The 17,974-nt window shown below is 46.3% G+C and overlaps 1 protein-coding gene across 1 annotated transcript; it reads right to left on the bottom strand.

The window, feature by feature from the left end:
• Positions 1–874: 874 nt before the first annotated feature.
• On the bottom strand, positions 875–1,315 carry LOC311177760 (late cornified envelope protein 1E-like; the record flags this gene model as incomplete). The annotated part of the gene is made up of 1 exon (XM_084244008.1): positions 875–1,315. One exon carries the CDS (start codon positions 1,313–1,315, stop codon positions 875–877), a length of 441 nt encoding a protein of 146 aa, XP_084100134.1.
• Positions 1,316–17,974: the final 16,659 nt, after the last annotated feature.

Here is a 17,974-nt window from a genome sequence, read left to right as displayed (position 1 = left end):
ATATGCTTTTCATCCATATTTGCCCTTCGTCTCCACTCTCCTCAGTGGTGGCTCCCACCTGACTCAACCTCTGTATGAAAGCTTAAGACTGGTTTACACCTGCAGCTCTCCTGCCACTTAACCAGACAGTCTTTGACATATTCTACTGGAAGCAAAATTCCTCTGGTCTCCTCCCATTTTTCTATTTAGTTATTATCAATATGGTCTCAGATGGGGTTCCTATTATTTAAAATGGTCTATAATGCATTATTGTTCGTAATTATTTACAAGTTCGGGCCACCCCAAACTGGGCCTGGGAAACTTTTACATTTCTATTTATCCCTCTGAATAAATTGAATGCTTAGGATTTGATTATCATAAGGCTCCAATTTTGCCAAGAATCAAATATGGCTAAAGCAGATCTAAATTGTAGCAATGACTCAATATTATTATTTGAATCTTTTAGTGAAAATTGAGGTATATTAAAAAAATACAAATTTTCCTTATACCCTCCCAGCCCCAGGTCTATCCACTCAGGTATATTAGTCATCAGCAGAGGAGAGAACAGAAATGGTAACAAAAACAGATGATTGAATCAATCTGAAGTAAGTTAGTAAGCAGATAAATCATGTTTATTATTTCAATTCAGGCAGCAGAGCACAATATTAAACAGTGGAATGTGACATAGGGTTTGTGCTATTGTTCTCAGAACAGCTAGAGGTAGTGAAGCGATGTTAGAGAAAGGTTCTGGTCTTCTAGACACCAGAGCAGAGGAATCTTCTAGGCCAGAATGATGTTTTTCATGTGTCTGTTGCACCATCAGGCAGTCTCAGGAAGCAGAAATGATGAGACCTTTGCATTCTGCAAGTGTGCTCTTCTTGGCTCACTTTCCACATCAACAGCAACCTCCAGTGGACTGGCTGCTCCCACTTCCACAGCAGCTGGAGCCCCCTCCACAGCAGCTGGAGCCCCCTCCACAGCAGCTGGAGCACCCTCCACAGCAGCTGGAGCCCCCTGAGGGCTGGTTGCACTTGTCAGGGCTCTGGTGTCTGTGGCGACGCAACCTGCGGGGCTTGTGGCTCACGCAGCAGCCCCCACACCCAGAGCTGCAGCAGCTCCCACACCCAGAGCTACAGCAGCTCCCACACCCAGAGCTGCAGCAACTCCCACACCCAGAGCTGCAGCAGCCCCCACACCCAAAGCCACAACAGGAAGACGCTGGAGGGCACTTTGGGGGACACTTAGGTGGGCACTTAGGGATCTGGCACTTGGGAGGGCACTTGGGGGTGCACTTGGGAGGGGGCTGGCATTGCTGCTGGCTCTGCTGGCAGGACATGTTGGCAGGTGAGTGTTCAGAAGCTGGGAAGAGACAAACAGGGAGTGAGACCCAGCATATGGAGGCTCCTGCCCTTTCTGTCCTTCAGGATTACTTAAATCATGAAATAACTGCATGGTTTTACTAATTCCAGTATTTTCCTTATGCTTGAATCATTTGTTTAGATCCCGTTAAATCCTTGTAAGGTAGACAGGAATATTCATCTCATATGCCAAATAGTAAACTGAGACCAAATGATAATATGAAACATTTCCAATAATTCAGATTTATACATGGAGATGAAATTGACTCTCATTTTGTTCTCTAATCCTGAAACCATGCAGTTTATATGTCATTTCATGGAATATTTTTTCTTAACGAAAAAATATAGTAATTATTTGCTATTGTCATAGCTTCCAAAATGGTTTTATTCTGTACCGTCTGCACAGAAGTTACCATATTACCAGTGTCAGTAAATCCATGTATTCAGGAAAACATTGGTAAATCTCTCGATTCTTGCTGACCTGGGATGTAAAACACCCAATTCCTGGCTAATTTCAGCTCACACTAGGACTTTCTCCCAGTTGCTCAGCCCATTGGTGGTGTGCTGGTTCTCAGGCTGCTCTGTGCTGTCAATATGGGACCTTATCAGCCCGTGGCCGTGGGGGACAATGAGCCCAAGTGAACCTGTGTGCCCCTGTCTAAGCACAGCTTCTCCTGGGCAGGTAGAACAGGACTGTATTTCCAAGGTAAGCTCCCCTCAAGCCATCAGCGGGGCAGGTGCTAGAGCTTCATGTCCCTGCCCTTGGAGGGCGCCCACTGCTGACCAGCTTGTTTCCTCCAAGCCTTAAGATGCTGCCATCCACTTCCTCTCTCTGTGTCCCCACCTGGCCTCAGCCCCTCCTGTACAAGACCACAGGCTTCCTGGCCCTCTTCTTCTGACACATTCACCTCCCACTCCAGCCCTGCCCAGCTGTCCATGCTCTTGGCTGAGCTCCCTCATCAGCAGCCCTGCTCCCATTCCCAGGACACTCACCAGGCACAGGCACAGGTCCTTCAGCTCGGCAGGAGGGGAGTGGTGGAGAGGCTCTGGCCAGGGCCCTTTTATACTGGCCTTGGGCTCTGCTCCGACTGTGAGACAGGGCCTGGGCATGAGAGTCCCTGTCTCACCTCCCACCCACCTGGTTCTGACAGGGGATGACTGGCATCTCCTCCCTGTTCCTCCATGGGGCTCAGGGTAGCGGCTCCCAGGGCACTGGGTTGGGTGGGAACATCCCTGCCATCACTACACCTTGTTACAAGTGGGGTATCTTCCCCACAGGGCTCTTTTTTCCTTTAACCCTCTGCCTCAGAACTGCTTCCCCAGTGTCAATGGATAATTCTGTGCCCAGCTTCCATCCAGAATTGTGCCTTTTTTCCCTGGAATTCAGGTGACTCCTGCCACCACCCCTGTTTCCTGACAGGCAGCCTTGAGTGCTCCTCAGTCCTACTCTCAACCAAGACAGTCCCCTCTCCTTTCCACAGGGTGCCTTGGATCTCACAGCCTTAACTGAAATCTTAATCTCCCAGGACTAACTAATGTCTGCTCTGATATGTCACTGTCCCCACAGGGCCTGCGTGTAGGTTCCAGCATAGTGGACATGGGTGTTTAGGGAGACCAGACCCAGAACTGGCACTACAATGTGGCGTCTGACTAGTCTTTAACCCTCACCATTTTCAGTTTTTCCAGATAAATATTGAAATAAACAATGAGAATGTTTGCAGGATATTCATGAGAGCCATGAGGTAAAACACCCAACAAGACATCTGACTTCCCAGGGACATGTAACGTGGTGCAGTCTGAAAATAAAACTTCAATCTTTGACAAACAGAAGTAGAGATGCTGCCCTGGGTCTTGTGTGTAGCTTCATTTCCTAACAAGAGTGGGGCTGTCTGTCTTTCTTGCTGTCTGTCTTTGAACAATCTTCCCTTCTGGGAGGACATGTCTGTGTGAGTAGTAAGGTGTGAGAAAGTGGAGCAGGTGTGGAAATGTCCAGAACCCTTGCACTGTCCCTGTGGGGTTGGGGAACAGGGTGTCCAGGGGTCCTGCTGGGAGGAGGGGAGCAGGTTGGGAGCACAGCAGGGTTGAGACAGCCTTAGTCCCATGTTCCTGGTGTCAATGCCTAAGGAAACCCCGGGGTCCCAAGGCAGGAGGCTTTTAGAACAGGAGTGTCAGTGTTTCCTATGACTGTGCTTCTGCTGCCCCTTCCCAAGGCCCTTTGATCATGCCCATCCAGGGCTTGCTCCTTCTATGTGTGTCCATGCTTGCTTAGGGAAGGGCAGTATTGAACTTCTGCATTTTAAGGAAATCAATAAGAAAAAAACAGGGGTTCTATGTTGGACAAAGTGCCCTGAAACAGCCATGATGGTCAGATGATCCCAGCTGACCTAATTCACCTAGTTACGTCAAAGTAAAGCCACATGAAACCCGGGAGGGATGCTCTACTCTCTGAGACTTGGTTGTGTTGCGATGGGGAAATAATAAGCAGGTCACCATGGGCTGAGTGAACCAATTCTTAGAATGACTCCCATACTCAGAGAGATCACGCTGAGAGTTAAATCAACATGCTTTAGGCTGACAAATACATCATATTTTTCTCTTCTTTTGAACATCAATTATTTACACACCCTGACCTCTCCTCTCTGGATCCAAGAAAGTCTCCAGAAGCCTCAGCTATCATTAGCCTAAATCACTAACTTCATTTTGAAGTGTTTGTGTGGTGTTTGTATGGTGTTTGTGTGGCTACTAGAGGAGAATCCAGAGCCCCTTGATGGCATCTGGGTCTGTGGTATCTGAGTTGTCTCAGACTGTTCTTGAGCATCATCCACCTGCCTCAATAAAGTTTTCGGTGACCATGGAAGGTCTGAGTCTGCATCGCCTGCCTGGCCCCTGTCTTCCAGGCTGAGCAGCTCTGCCTGCCTGTCATCCATCCAATTAACATCTGCCACAGATGTTTAGAGCTTCTTTACTCACAAGTGCCAATTCCCAGAGGCCTCATGGAGGTGAATGGATGAATGAATGTGTGAGGTCCATGCAATGGAAGGTAATTGACACTATAAACAAATGTGCTTTTGAGTTATGAGCAGACTTGGAGAAACCATAAATACGTATTACTAAGTGATAGAAGCTAATCTGAAAACACCATAGACCAGATCATTAAAGTATAATATATGACCACCTGGAAAAGACAACACATGGAGACATAAAGTGACTATTTGTGCTAGGGTTGTGGCGATGGAGAGGAAAAGGGATGAACAAACAGGACATAGAGGAATTTCAGGGCAGAGAAATAAGACATGTGACACCATAGAGCCAACTATGGCATCACCACACCCCTGTCCTCAGACTGGCCAACACCAGGGGTGAGCTATATGTAGTCTTCAGCTCTGGTCATGTGTGTCGTGTAAGGTCATAGGGTAATGATATGCCACTCGGTACCAGGAGGTTGACAGTAGGGGAGCCTATGCAGGAAAACCTCTGTACCTTCCTCTAAATTTTGAGGGAAGGTGCTTTGCAACTACTCTGAGGAACAAAGTTTAAAAATCTAACTAATTGGGAAAATAGATTCCATATGACAACTACAGGAGTAAAATCCATAATATTCATACAGGTCATATAAATTAGGAGTAAACAAGTAAACATACCTGGAAGAGATATGGAAAAGTCAGCTATCATCAATTCTTTTAAAAAAGAAGAAAGAAATGCTTCAAATTTCCACAATAGTTAGATAGGAAAGTCAATTCTACCTCAGCAATAAACAAATATAACTCAGCTTTTGAGCAGGTTCATTTATATTCACTATATACGCTATTAAAAAGGCTCCTAATACTGACTGGGTTTTGTGCAAAAGTTTATGTTTTGTCATTGGCAACTCAAATTAACATAATGATTCTGGTGATTCGCTCATGCAAGAATATTTATTGGGTTGGATAATTTCAAGTTTGAAACAAACATAATTTTACATAAAAATTGTTTCATATTTAACAAAATGAGATAAAATATCATGATAAAATAATAGATAAATCAGAGAATGTTAGCAGCAACAGTTCAGAATAGGAGAATTCAACGCAGTTACAGCATGAGAGAGAAGTTTGTAAAAAATACATCACTCTCACCAGGCAGAAAATGTTACTTCCAAATATGCTATTTAAAATAGTAACTGGGCCTTCCTGGTGGCACAGGCGGTTGAGCGCAGCGCTGTGAAGCTGTCCGCAGCCTCTGCAGTGCTGGTTCGATCCCCGCTGGCTGTGGAGCAACCCACATGGCAAGGCAGACTTTTCCTGTCTTGCCCACTGCTCCCCTCAGCAGCGTATTTTGGTCATTCTGCCTGTTCTGTTCCCCACTCTGTCTCTGGTGAATCCTCTCACCGTCCTGCACGTCTGGCCTGTACTCTGGTTCTTGTATAAATAAATAAAATCTTAAAAAAAAAAATAGTAACTGAATATCCTTTCTAGACTTTAAGCCTATTGCTTCATCTTTTATAACTGCTTAAAGAGTTTATAGAAATTGGTAAAAGAAAAACAAAGATAACTGATTTAACTGAATGGCTCTGAAGCACAGAAAAAAAAAAAAACCCTCAATCAGCTTGCATTATTGAGATTAGATCTCAACATTGTCTCCCCCTACCCATACATGGTGGAAAATTAAGTGTCTAGTGTGGGGAAGGCAGTTACACTTGTTCTACCTTTCATTCAGCTAAATAAAATAGGTCTTCCTTCCAGAACCCTTCCTAAGAACAGGATCAGCTGCCACGCAGCCTGTCCTGGGCTGATCACCCCTGTGGGACTATCTTCCTTAATTTTACACTCAGTGAGTGCTCCTTTGACCCTGACTAAAGCAGGGCTCCTGGCCACCCATGGACATGTGCCTGTGAGGGAGGGACAGAGGCTTCCACTGAAGATGACAGGAGTGTGCAGGTGAACTACCCCTGCTGGAGAGGGAGGACCAACACCCTCCACTGTAGCTGGTTTTGTTCTGTCTCTTCTCTTCTTCAGTAGATAAATGTTCTGCCCAGTGTGTGATGGTCTTGTGTAACCCGGAGCAGACTTTGTTGGTGATTTAGCTAATGATATGTAGGGATGGGCACAGCTTCACTTGAATTGTATAATGGAAAATGTTAAGGAGGCCCTTTTATCCTGGCCTTGGGCTCTTACCCCAAAGAGTGAGACAGGCCTGCATATGAGTCCCCACCTCACCTGCTGCCACTCACATGGATGCTATGACAGGTGATGACTGGCAGCTCCTCTGCCTCCTTCCAGGGAGCCTGTTCCCATCATCAGTGTCACCTCTTTTCCCTTCCTCTTATCACCTTCTTGGAATTTTCCTCCAGTCCCTGTGTGCCTGGTGTACAGCTATCAACTAGACTCTAGACACCTCTAAATGTCTGCTCTGTCCCGCCACCCTAGCAGATCCTGGGGGTGTGTGTATTTCCAGGGTGTGGTCTGTCCCATCCCACACCCCGCATTGAATCCTGGTCCTGCCACTTATGAGCTGTGGGGTCTTGTGGAAACCACCTAGTCTCTCTCATTTATTTCCTCAACTCTAAAATCAATACAAGTTATTCTCAAGGTATCAAGAAGTTCAAAGAGTCATGGGAGGAAAATGCCTGGTAAAGGTTCTGTAACTTGATGAGCACAATCAAATTTATTATCCATCCATCCGTAGTGAAGGGGGTGCATTCTTCTTAATGACATCTGTTTTCAAGGAAATGTACATTTGATTTTCAAAAAGCCTTTTATTCAGCTGTATCTTCCATACATTTTCATGAGGTGATAAATCTGCAGAGTGGCTGGAGGGAAACCAGCACTGCCTTGCACAGGGGAATGAGAACTTGATTTCAAGAATCTAACTCATGGGAGGAGGGTGAGTCTGTGAGTGAGAAGCAGAAAGCTGAGTGGAAGGTCAGTGTCACGGATTGGCCGAATCAAGCAGAAATCATGGGATGACTGTAGGACATCAAGGAAAGGCAGGAACAGACATGTTAGTGAAAGATGGGACCAGGTGGGCTTTCACTGAGCAATTGCGCCGTGGTGCAGGGCATTTACCTATACAATCTCGAGTAGGAGGAGGGCAGGGCAAGGTGAAGCCTTGTGACAACTAGCGTTTTGAAGGTATCAGGAGGTGCCAGTGGTTGCAGCAATATCAGGAAGCTGCATGCCTGTGCTGAGCTCAGTGATCTAGCTGGAAGGTCATGGTAGGAAGACATCCTCATTCTCTGCCTTGTGACCCAGCAACTGTTGCAGTCTCAGGTCATCTGGTGGGGCGATGGGATGTAGGAGTGTTGCCCCAAGAGCACACATCCCTGCCTCTCAAAAGTTGCAAACCTTTGACAAATGTATGAGGAGGCCTGTGCACGTGACCAGAAGGTACGGGAGGTGGGAGGACCCCACAGAACAGGTGAGTCTAGGCTTCTTTAGGGATCTGCAGTGTTGCTGCTGCTCCTCATGCACCAGGGCCCTTGAGGATGCTGGAAAGTAAGATAAAGACTATCCTCCACCTGATACACAGCAGGTGCTTCCAGTGTGTCTGGAGGGCGATATTGAGAAAAGCAGGTTCACAAAATAATTAGCTGAAGGCACCTTAGAACTATGGGTAATGATGAGAAGAAAATCTCCCTCCAGAAGAGTTCAAAGGAATTTAACAGACCCTGGAATGAGATATAATTGAGTCAATACTGGCTGTAGTATGTTTCCCTCATGCCAAAACTCCGGCTCCAGGTACTGATCTCCATCCACTACACATGGATCGCTCCATGCCCCTGTGGTGCAGTCTACGCTGGGCTGTGCACTGCTGTGGTGCTTCAGTCTCACCCGATCATAGGGTTCCCCCAAGTAGTGACCCTCTGATAAATTATACTCTTGGGAACAAGGCAAGACACTCCTTGGTCACCATGGCGGTGGGGTCACACTCCCGCAATAATTACCGATTTAGAAAGTAAGGGTTTAGTGCCTCCCCAGGTGGCACAGCGGTTGAGTGCTGGGTTGCTAAGCTGCCCGCAGCCTCTGCAGTGCTGGTTCGATCCCCAGTCACAGGGCGAGGGTCCCACATGTTGGGCAGACCTCCCCTGCTGCCTGCTGCTCCCCTCAGCATTGTCCTTCGTCTGTCTGCCTGCTCTGCTCCCTGCTCTGGCTCTGGTGAATTCTCTCACCCTCCCACGCTTCTGACTGTACCTAGTGATTGTATAAATAAATAAATTTTAACAAATAAAAAAAGAAAGTAAGGGTTTATTATAGTGAGATGTCTGTGCTTCATGTCTATCCAACTGACAGTATGTGCCACCAGGATAGAGACTAGGAGTAGGGTGGGGGTGGAGAACACAAGAGAGAAGTAACAACTTTGCAAAATGGAGAGTGATATTTGTCCACTGCCCATGCCAGAGTGACAGTCACTCACCTGAAGCGAATCAGAAGTTGCAGCAAGTTCACAGTTCATTTTTCTGCAATTCTTTAGTTATAAATAAAGACCCATATTTGTTGAAGAATAAAAGATGCAAAAATACATCTTTTTTACCTAGCAATGTGCCATTTTAACATTTGCCGCCTGCAGTACAGAATCCACTTAGGATCAACGTTTGCACTTACCCATGACTTCTCTAATCCTTTTCTTCTGGAACATTTACAAAGACTTTTTTAATATCGCTAATAATTTTGGAGAGTACATCTCCCTGTTCGTGTTTTAAAAATAGAAACTTCCTGATTTACAGTGTCTCTGATGTTTGCTTATGATTAGGCTCATGTTAGAGTCCCCAGAAGGGACACCGTGCCCGGGTTAGGTCATGTCTATCTGCAGACACAGACGTTCACCTGCTCCTGTTGATGACATCTAGTTCACCACCTGACCGTGGGCTTGTGTGAATTGTCCCTGCATAGTTACTGTATTTTTTTTAAAAAATAAGGATTCTAGTGAGACAATGTAAGAACAGGTAAATATCATGCTTTTCACCCAAATTTGCCCTTCAGCTCTGCTCCTAAGGCGATGGCTCCCGCCTGCCTCAACCTCTGCTATGAAACATAAAAACAGCATTACAGCTGCAGCTCTCCTGCCACTTTACCAGACAGTCTTTGACATATTCTACTGGAAGCAAAAGTCCTCTGGTCTCCTCCAGAGCCTCTCCCCCGTCTTGCTAGCTAGTTATCATCAATATTGGTCTCAAACGGGTTTGTATTATTGAAAATGGTCTATAATGCATCACTGTTCTTAATTATTTACAAGTTCAGGCCATCCCAAATTTGGCCTGGGGTCTTTTACATTTCTAGTTACCCCTCTGAATAAATTCCAATGCTTATGATTTGCTTATTATAAGACTCCAGCTTTGCCAAGAATCATACATGGCTAAAGCAGAGCTCTGTGGCAATGAATCAATTATTATTAGATTCCTTTAATGAAGATTGAGGTATGTAAAAAAAATACAAATTTTCCCTCTATCCTCCCAACCCCATGCCTTCCCACTCAGGTATCATTGGTCACCGGCACAGGAGAGAACAGAAATGGTAACGAACACAGAATGTTGAATCAATCTGAAGTAAGTTAGTAAGCAGATAAATCATGTTTATTGTTTCAATTCAGGCAGCAGAGCACAATATCAAGCAGTGGGAAGTGACATAGGGTTTGTGCTGCTGTTCTCAGAACAGCTAGATATAGTGAAGAGATGTTAGAGAAAGGTTCTGGTCTTCTAGACACCAGAGCAGAGGAATCTTCTAGGCCAGAATGAAGTTTTTCATGAGTCTGTTGCATGATCAGGCAGTCTCAGGGAGAAGGAACTGTTTGAACCTTTGCATTCTGCAAGTGTGCTCTTCTTGGCTCACTTTCCACGTCAGCAGCAGCCTCCTGAGGACTGGCTGCTCCCACCTCCACAGCAGCTGGAGCACCCTCCACAGCAGCTGGAGCACCCCCCACAGCAGCTGGAGCCCCCTGAGGGCTGGCTGCACTTGTCAGAGCTCTGGTGTCTACGGCGGCGCAATCTGCGGGGCTTGTGGCTCACGCAGCAGCCCCCACACCCAGCGCTGCAGCAGCTCCCACACCCAGAGCTGCAGCAGCAACCACAGCCAGAGCCACAACAGGAAGATGCTGGAGGGCACTTAGGTGGGCACTTAGGGGTCTGGCACTTGGGAGGGCACTGCTGCTGGCTCTGCTGGCAGGACATGTTGGCAGGTGGGTATTCAGGAGCTGGGGAGACACAAAATGGAGTGAGACCCAGCACAAGGAGGCTTCTGCCCTTTCTGTCCTTCAGGATCACTTACATCATGAAACAACAGCACTGGTTTTACTACTTCTAGTATTTTCCTTATGCTTGAATCATTTGTGTGGATACTTTGACATCCTTGTAAATTAGAAAGGAATATTCATCTCACATGCCAAGTAGTAAACTGAGACCAAATGATAGTATAAAACATATCCAATAATCCAGTTTTATACATGGAGATGGAATTGACTCAAATTTTGCCCTCTAATTGTGAAATCATCCAGTTTATACGCCACGTCATGGAATACTTTTTTCCTAATGAAAAAATACAGTAGTTGTTGCTGTTGTCATAGCTTCCAAGGTGGTTTTATTCTGTGACGTCTGTTATATATTACCAGTGTCAGTAAATCCATGTATTCAGGAGAACATGGGTAAATCTCACAATTCCCAACATGGGACTTTGTCAGCCCATGGCCATGAGGGATAATGAGTCCAAGGGAGCCTGTGCTCCCCTGTCCAAGCCCAGGCTGCTCCTTGGCTGGCAGAACAGGACTGCGTTTCTGAGGTGAGCGCCCCCAAGCTGTCAGGCGGGCAGGGCTCTGGAGCTTCATGTCCCTGTCCTTGGAGGCCGCCCACTGCAGAACAGCCTGTTTTCTCCAAGCCCAAAGGTGCTGCCATCCACCTCCTCTGCCTGTGGCCACACTTGTCTCAAGACCCTCCTGCACTGGCCCTCAGGCTTCCTGGACGCCTCCTCTGACACATTCACCTTCCACTCCAGCCCTGCCCAGCTGAGCTCTGGGCTGAGCTACCTCAGCAGCAGCCCCGCTCCCGTTCCCAGGACACTCACCAGGCACAGGCACAGGTCCTTCAGCTCGGCAGGAGGGGATTAGTGGCGACTCTGTGGCCAGGGCCCTTTTATACTGGCCTTGGGCTCTGCCCCCGACTGTGAGACAGGGCCTGGGCATGAGAGTCCCTGTCTCACCTCCCACCCACCTGGTTCTGACAGGGGATGACTGGCATCTCCTCCCTGTTCCTCCATGGGGCTCTGGGTAGCTGCTCCCAGGGCATTTGGTTGGGTGGGAACATCCCTACCATCACTATACCTTTTCCAAGTGGGGGCACCTCCCCACTGCACCAGAACTTCCTTTCTACTTCAGAGTGTCAGTGGAATGATTCTGGGCCCAGCTCCCATCCAGCAATGTGGCTTCTTTGCCTGGGGTTCAGGTGACTCCTGCCACCACCCCTGTTTCCTGACAGGCAGCCTTGAGTGCTTCTCAGTCCCACTCTCAACCAAGACAGTCTCCTCTCCTTTCCACAGGGTGCCTTGGATCTCACAGCCTGACTTGAAATCTTAGTCCCCAGCACTAACCTAGGTCTACTCTGCTGTGCCACTGTCCCCTCAGGGTCTGTGTATCTGGAGTTCCACACAGTGAGCATAGGATTTAAGGGAAACCAGACTCAGAAGAGGCACTACAGTGTGGCATTGACATGTTTAACCCTCTTCATTTTTCAACTTGTCCAACTGAATATTGAAATAATCAAAGAAAAATATTTGCAAGATTTTCATGAGAGCCACAAGAAAAAATATCCAACAAGAAAACTGACTTCTAGGGACCAGTACAGTAACATGGTGGGATCTGAAAATAAAACGTCAATCCTTGAGAAATGAAATTAGAGATGCTGTCCTGGTTTTGAGCGTAGCTTCTTTTCCTAACAAGAGTGGGTCTGTCTGTCTTTCTTGCTGCCTGTCTTGAACAATATTCCGTTCTGGGAGGACCTATCTATGTGAGTTGTAAGGTGTGAGAAGGTGAAGCAGGTGTGGAGGGACCAGAATCCCTACACTGTCCCTGTGGGTGTGGGGGGACAGAGTTATAGGGGTCCTGTTGGGAGGAGGGGAGCAAGGAGGGAGCACAGCAGGGTTGAGACAGCCTGAGTTCCATGTTCCCGGTGGCAAATGACTAAGAAAACCCTGAGCCCCAAGGCAGGAGGCTTTTACGAATAGGAGTGCCAGTGTTTCCTATGACTGTGCTTCTGCTGCCCCTTCCCAAGCCCCTTTGATCACACCCGTCCAGGGCTTGCTCCTTCTATATGTGTCCATGCTTGTTCAGGGAAGGACAGTATTGAACTTCTGTATTTTACGGAAATCAATAGAAAAAAAACAGGGGTTCTATGTTGGACAAGCTGCCCTGAAACAGCCATGATGGTCAGATGATCCCCACCTGACTTAATTCACCTAGTTACGTCAAACTAAAGCCACATGAAACCCGGAGGGATGCTCTACTCTCTGGGACTTGGTTGTGTTGAGATTGGGAAACAATATGCAGGTCACCATGGGCTGAGTGAACCAATTCTTAGAATGACTTCCATACTCAGAGAGATTACGTTGAGAGATAAATCCTTATGCTTTAGGCTGACAAATACATCACATTTTCCTCTATTTTTGAACATCAAATATTTGCATGCCCTGACTCCTTCTCTCCGATCCAGGAAAGTCTCCAGCAGTCTCAGCTACAATTACCCTAAATCACTAATTTCATTTTGCACTGGACGTGTGACTATTACAGGAGCAACCGGAGCTCCCTGACTGCATATGGGTCTGTGGAATCTGAGTTGTCTCACCTTATGCTTGAGCCTCATCCACCTGCCTCCATAAAATCTTGGGTAGTAGTAGAGGGTCTTAATCTGCCCTGCCCACCCGGCTTCTGATTTCAGGCTGAGCAGCTCAGCCTGACAGTCATCCATCCAAATAACATCTGTCACAGATGTTCAGAGCATCTTTACTCACAAGTGCCTATTCTTGGAAGCCTCCTGGAGGTGAATGATGAATGAATGTGTAAGTTCCATGCAATGGATGGTATTTGACACTATAAAGAAATGAGCGTTTGAGTCATGAGCAGACTTGGAAAACCATAAATATGTATTACTAAGTGATAGAAGCTAATCTGAAAAGATAATACACTGGATCATTAAATTATAATATATGACCATCTGGAAAAGGCAACACTATGGATACAGTAAAAAGACTAGTTGTTCTAGGGTTGTGGGCATGGGGTGGAGAATGAATGAATAAACACAGCACAGAGGATTTTCAGAGCAGTGAAAAACTGCTTATGGCACCATAGAGTTGAATATGGCATCACTAAACCCCTGTCCTCAAACTGTACAACACCAGGGGTGAGCTGCAGATGGTCTACAGACTCTGGTGATGTGTGTCATGTAGGTTCGTAGGGTAATAATATGCCACTCAGGGTAGGGATATAGATAGTAGGGGAGACGATGAGGGAAAATCTCTGTACCTTCTTCTCAATTTTGCAGGAACATGCTTTAAAACCACTCTGAGAAACAAAGTTTAAAAATGTAATTGGGAAAATAGATTCCATATGACAACTACAGGAGTAATATCCATAATACTCATACAGGTCATATAAATTAAGAGTAAACAAGTAAACATTCCTGTAAGAGATTTGGAAAAGTCAGCAATCATCAATTCTTTTTAAAAAAGAAGAAATACTTCTCTTTCTTAAAGATTTATTTATTTATGCATACAAGAGCTGGGGTATAGGTCAAAGATGCAGAGGATGAGAGGATTCACCACAGATAGAGTGGGGAACAGAACAGGCAGACTAACAGAAATATACTGCTGAGGGGGAGCAGCAGGTGAAAGAGGAAAGGTCTGTTTCGCCATGTGGGTAGCTCCCTGGCTGGGGATCAAACTTGTGCTGTAGAGGCTATGGATTGCTTCATAGTGCTATGCTTAACCCCCTGCACCATCAGGTAGGCCCAAGAAGAAATACTTCTTAATTTCCACAATAGTTAGATAGGAAAGTCAATAAACAAATATTTCTCAGCTTTTAAGCAGGATCATTTCTATTCACTATACAGTGCATTAAAAGTGCTCTCAATACTGACTGGGTTTTGTGCAAAAGTTTAAGCTCTGTCATTGGCAATGCAAATTAACATAATGATCTGGTGATTTGTTCACACATTTATTGCAATGGATAAATTGAAGTGTAAAAAGAGCATTCAGGGCCTCCCCTGGTGGCACAGCAGTTGAGCGCTGGGCTGCAAAGCTGCCCACCGCCTCTGCAACGCCAGTTTGATCCCTGGCCATCGGCGAGGGTCCCACATGGCGCGCAAACCTCTCCTGCCACACCTGCCACTCCCCTCAGCAGTGTATTTCGTCATTCTGCCTGTTCTGTTTCCCGCTCTGGCTCTGGTGAATCCTCTCACCCTCCCACGCTTCTGACTGTACCCAGTGCTTGTATAAATTAATTAATTAAAAAAATAAAAAGAGCATTCATTTTACATAAAAGTTGTTTTACATTTAGCAAAATGAGATAAAAATATCATGATAAAATAATAGATAAATAAGAGAATGTTAGCTGCAACAGTTCAGAATAAGAGAATTCAGCACAATTATAGCATGAGAGAGAAGTTTGTAAAAAATATATCACCCTCACAAGGCAGAAAATGTAACTTCAAAATATGCTATTTAAAATAGTAACTGAATATTTTTCTAGATTTTAAGCGTATTGCTTCATCTTTTATAACTGCTTAAAGAGTTTATAGAAATTGGTAAAAGAAAAACAAAGATAACTGATTTAATGAATGGCTCTGAAGCACAGAAAAAAAAAACCCTCAATCAGTTTGCATCATTGAGATTAGATCTCAACAGTGTCTCCCCTACCCAAAGGTGGTGAAAAGTTGACAGTGTCTAGTGTGGGGAAGGCAGTTGCACCTGTTCAGTCTTTCATTCAGTTGCAAAAAATGGACCTTCCTTCCAGAACCCTTCCTTAGCGAGGGATCAGCCTGTCCTGGGCTGATCACCCCTGTGGGACTATCTTCCTTGTTTCACACTCAGTGAGCGCTCCTTCGTGCCTGCCTAAGCAGGGCATTGTATGGCTCCTGGTCAACCCATGGACATGTGTCCTGTGAGGAAGGGACAGGGGCTTCCACTGAACATGACAGGGGTGTGCAGGTGAACTGCCCCCTGCTGGAGAGGAAGGACCAACACCCTCCACTGCAACTGGTTTTGTTCTGTCTCTTCTCTTCTTTAGTAGAGTAATGTTCCGCCCAGTGTTTGATGGTTTTATGTAACCCAGAGCAGACTTTGTTAGTGATTTGGCGAATGATTTGTGGGGGTGGGAGCGGCTTCACTTGCATCATATAGTGGAGCATGTTAAGGAGGACCTTTTATCCTGGCTTTGGCTCTTACCCCAGCGGATGAGACAGGCCTGCACATGAGTCCCCACCTCACCTTCTGGCATGCACATGGATGCTGTGACAGGTGATGACTGGCAGCTCCTCTGCCTCCTTCCAGGGAGCCTGTTCCCATCATCAGTGCCACCTCTTTTCCCTTCCTCACACATCATTCTATTTCTTCAACTTTAAAATAAATACAAATCAGTCTCAAGGTGTCCTGAAGGTCACAGGGTCATACAAGGAAAATGTGTGGTAAAGATTCTGCAACTTAATGAGCACAATCAAATGGACTATCCATCTACCCCTTGTAAAAAGGGGTCCATTCTTTTTAACCACAGCTATTTTCCAGGAAAGGTGCATTTGATTTTCAAAAAGCCCTTTATTCAGCTGAGTCTTCCGTGCATTTTCAGGAGATGATAACCCTGCAGAGGAGCTGGAGGGAACCAGCACTGCTTGCACAGGAGAAAGAGAACCTGATTTCTAGAATCTTAGAAAATGGAAGAGGGTGAGTCTGTGCATGAGAAGCATAAAGCTGAAAGGAGGGGTGAGTACTGGGGACAAGCTAAGTCAAGCAAAATCAAGGGAGGATGGTAGGAGATTAAGGAAAGACAGGAAAAGACATGTTAGTGAAAGATGGGACCAGGTGGACTGTTGCTGAGCAATCGGGCCCTGGTGCAGGGCGTTTACCTATACAATCTCAAGTTTGGGGAGGGCAGGGCAAGGTGATGCCTTGTGACAGTTAGTGTCTTGAGGGTATCAGGAGGTGCCAGTGGTTGCAGCAACATCAGGAAGTTGCATGCCTGTGCTGAGCTCAATGATCTAGCTTGAAGGTCACGGTGGGAAGACACCCTCATTCTCTGCCTTGTGACTGGGCAACTGTTGCAGTCTCAGGTCATCTGGTGGGTCGGTGGGGCAATGGGTGGCAGGGCAGTGGGACTCAAGACTGTCGCCCAAGAGCACACACCCCTGGCTCCCAAAAGGTGACAGTGTGCAAACCTGGGACAAGTGAGGGTGGAGGCCTTTGCATGTGACATGAACGTCCGGGAGGTGGGAGGACCCCACAGGGCAGGAGAGCCTGGGCTTCTCTAGGGACCTGCAGTGTTGCTGCTGCCCCTCATGCACCAGGGCCCTTGAGGTGGCTGGAAAGTTGATAAAGACTATCCTCAACTTGATACACAGCAGGTGCTTCTTCCATGTCTTGAGGGTGATATTGTGAAAAGCAGGCTCAAATAATTAGCTGAAGACAACTTAGAACTACGGGTAATGATGAAAAGAAAACCCTCTATCTAGAAGAGTCCAAAGTAATTTAACAGACTCTGGAATGGGATATGATTGAGTCAATACTGCCTGTCACTCAGGTCATCATGAGCAGTGGAGTCTGTGTCCTAATTGGTACATGTGTGCACATGTGTGTGGTATCTTAGATTTTGTCTGTATACAAATATATACTCACATATGGAGGCAGAGACAAAAAATAGAGGTAGATTTAAAATATAGGCACACATGCAGATCTAGAGGGCACCTTGCTTATTATTCTCAGCCTCAGACATTGAGGGTATGTTTCCCCACTTCTCCAATCCCTCCCTCCTGGGTCCTTACCCTGGACTCTAAGGGAGCCTCAGCCAGCCTTACCCTTGTGTCAAGGCAACCCCAGCATCTCTGAGTGACTTTCAATACCCTGTGTGATTCCCCCACTTTATATTCTACCATTTTCCTGTGTGGAGGCTGTACCTGTAAACACATCTCCCCACTCTAGCTCTACATTTGTACAGATCATCTCTTTTCTGAGACTCTGCAATTCAGTCCCACTTATCCTATTACTATGCGATAAATGTCAGAATTAGGAGTTCAGTAAACCCTTTGACAACAAAACACTGTCTTATGCTTGTGAAGATACTGAGTACTCGGGAACAGGAGCTGCAGATGGAGTAGGAAAGAAATAATGAGGAATACAGAGTCAAGCCAAGGCTTGTTTGCATTTCTAGTTTTATTGTTCACATCAGATTGGGAATGCAAAAGGGTAACAGTAGAAGGACAAGCTTTGGGAGCCCAGAGCAGTCACAATATGAGCATCTAGGAACGAAGGCAGTGAGTGGGTTTGGGGAAGAGGTTTTGGGCTCCTGGACATCAGGGCACAGGCAGCTCAGAGTCAGACTTTTGCTCCCAGACATCAGCACCATGGGCAGAGGCAGGAAGACCAGCCAGGATCTGGCCATTTGCTGACTCCAAGTCTGTACTTCTTGGCTTAGGGTCCACT

This window comes from Talpa europaea, assembly GCF_964194135.1.
Source record: "Talpa europaea genome assembly, chromosome: 9".
Lineage (NCBI taxonomy): Eukaryota > Metazoa > Chordata > Mammalia > Eulipotyphla > Talpidae > Talpa > Talpa europaea.
The sequence above is the reverse complement of the archived record's forward strand: the minus strand, read 5'-3'. Positions and strand labels throughout refer to the sequence as shown.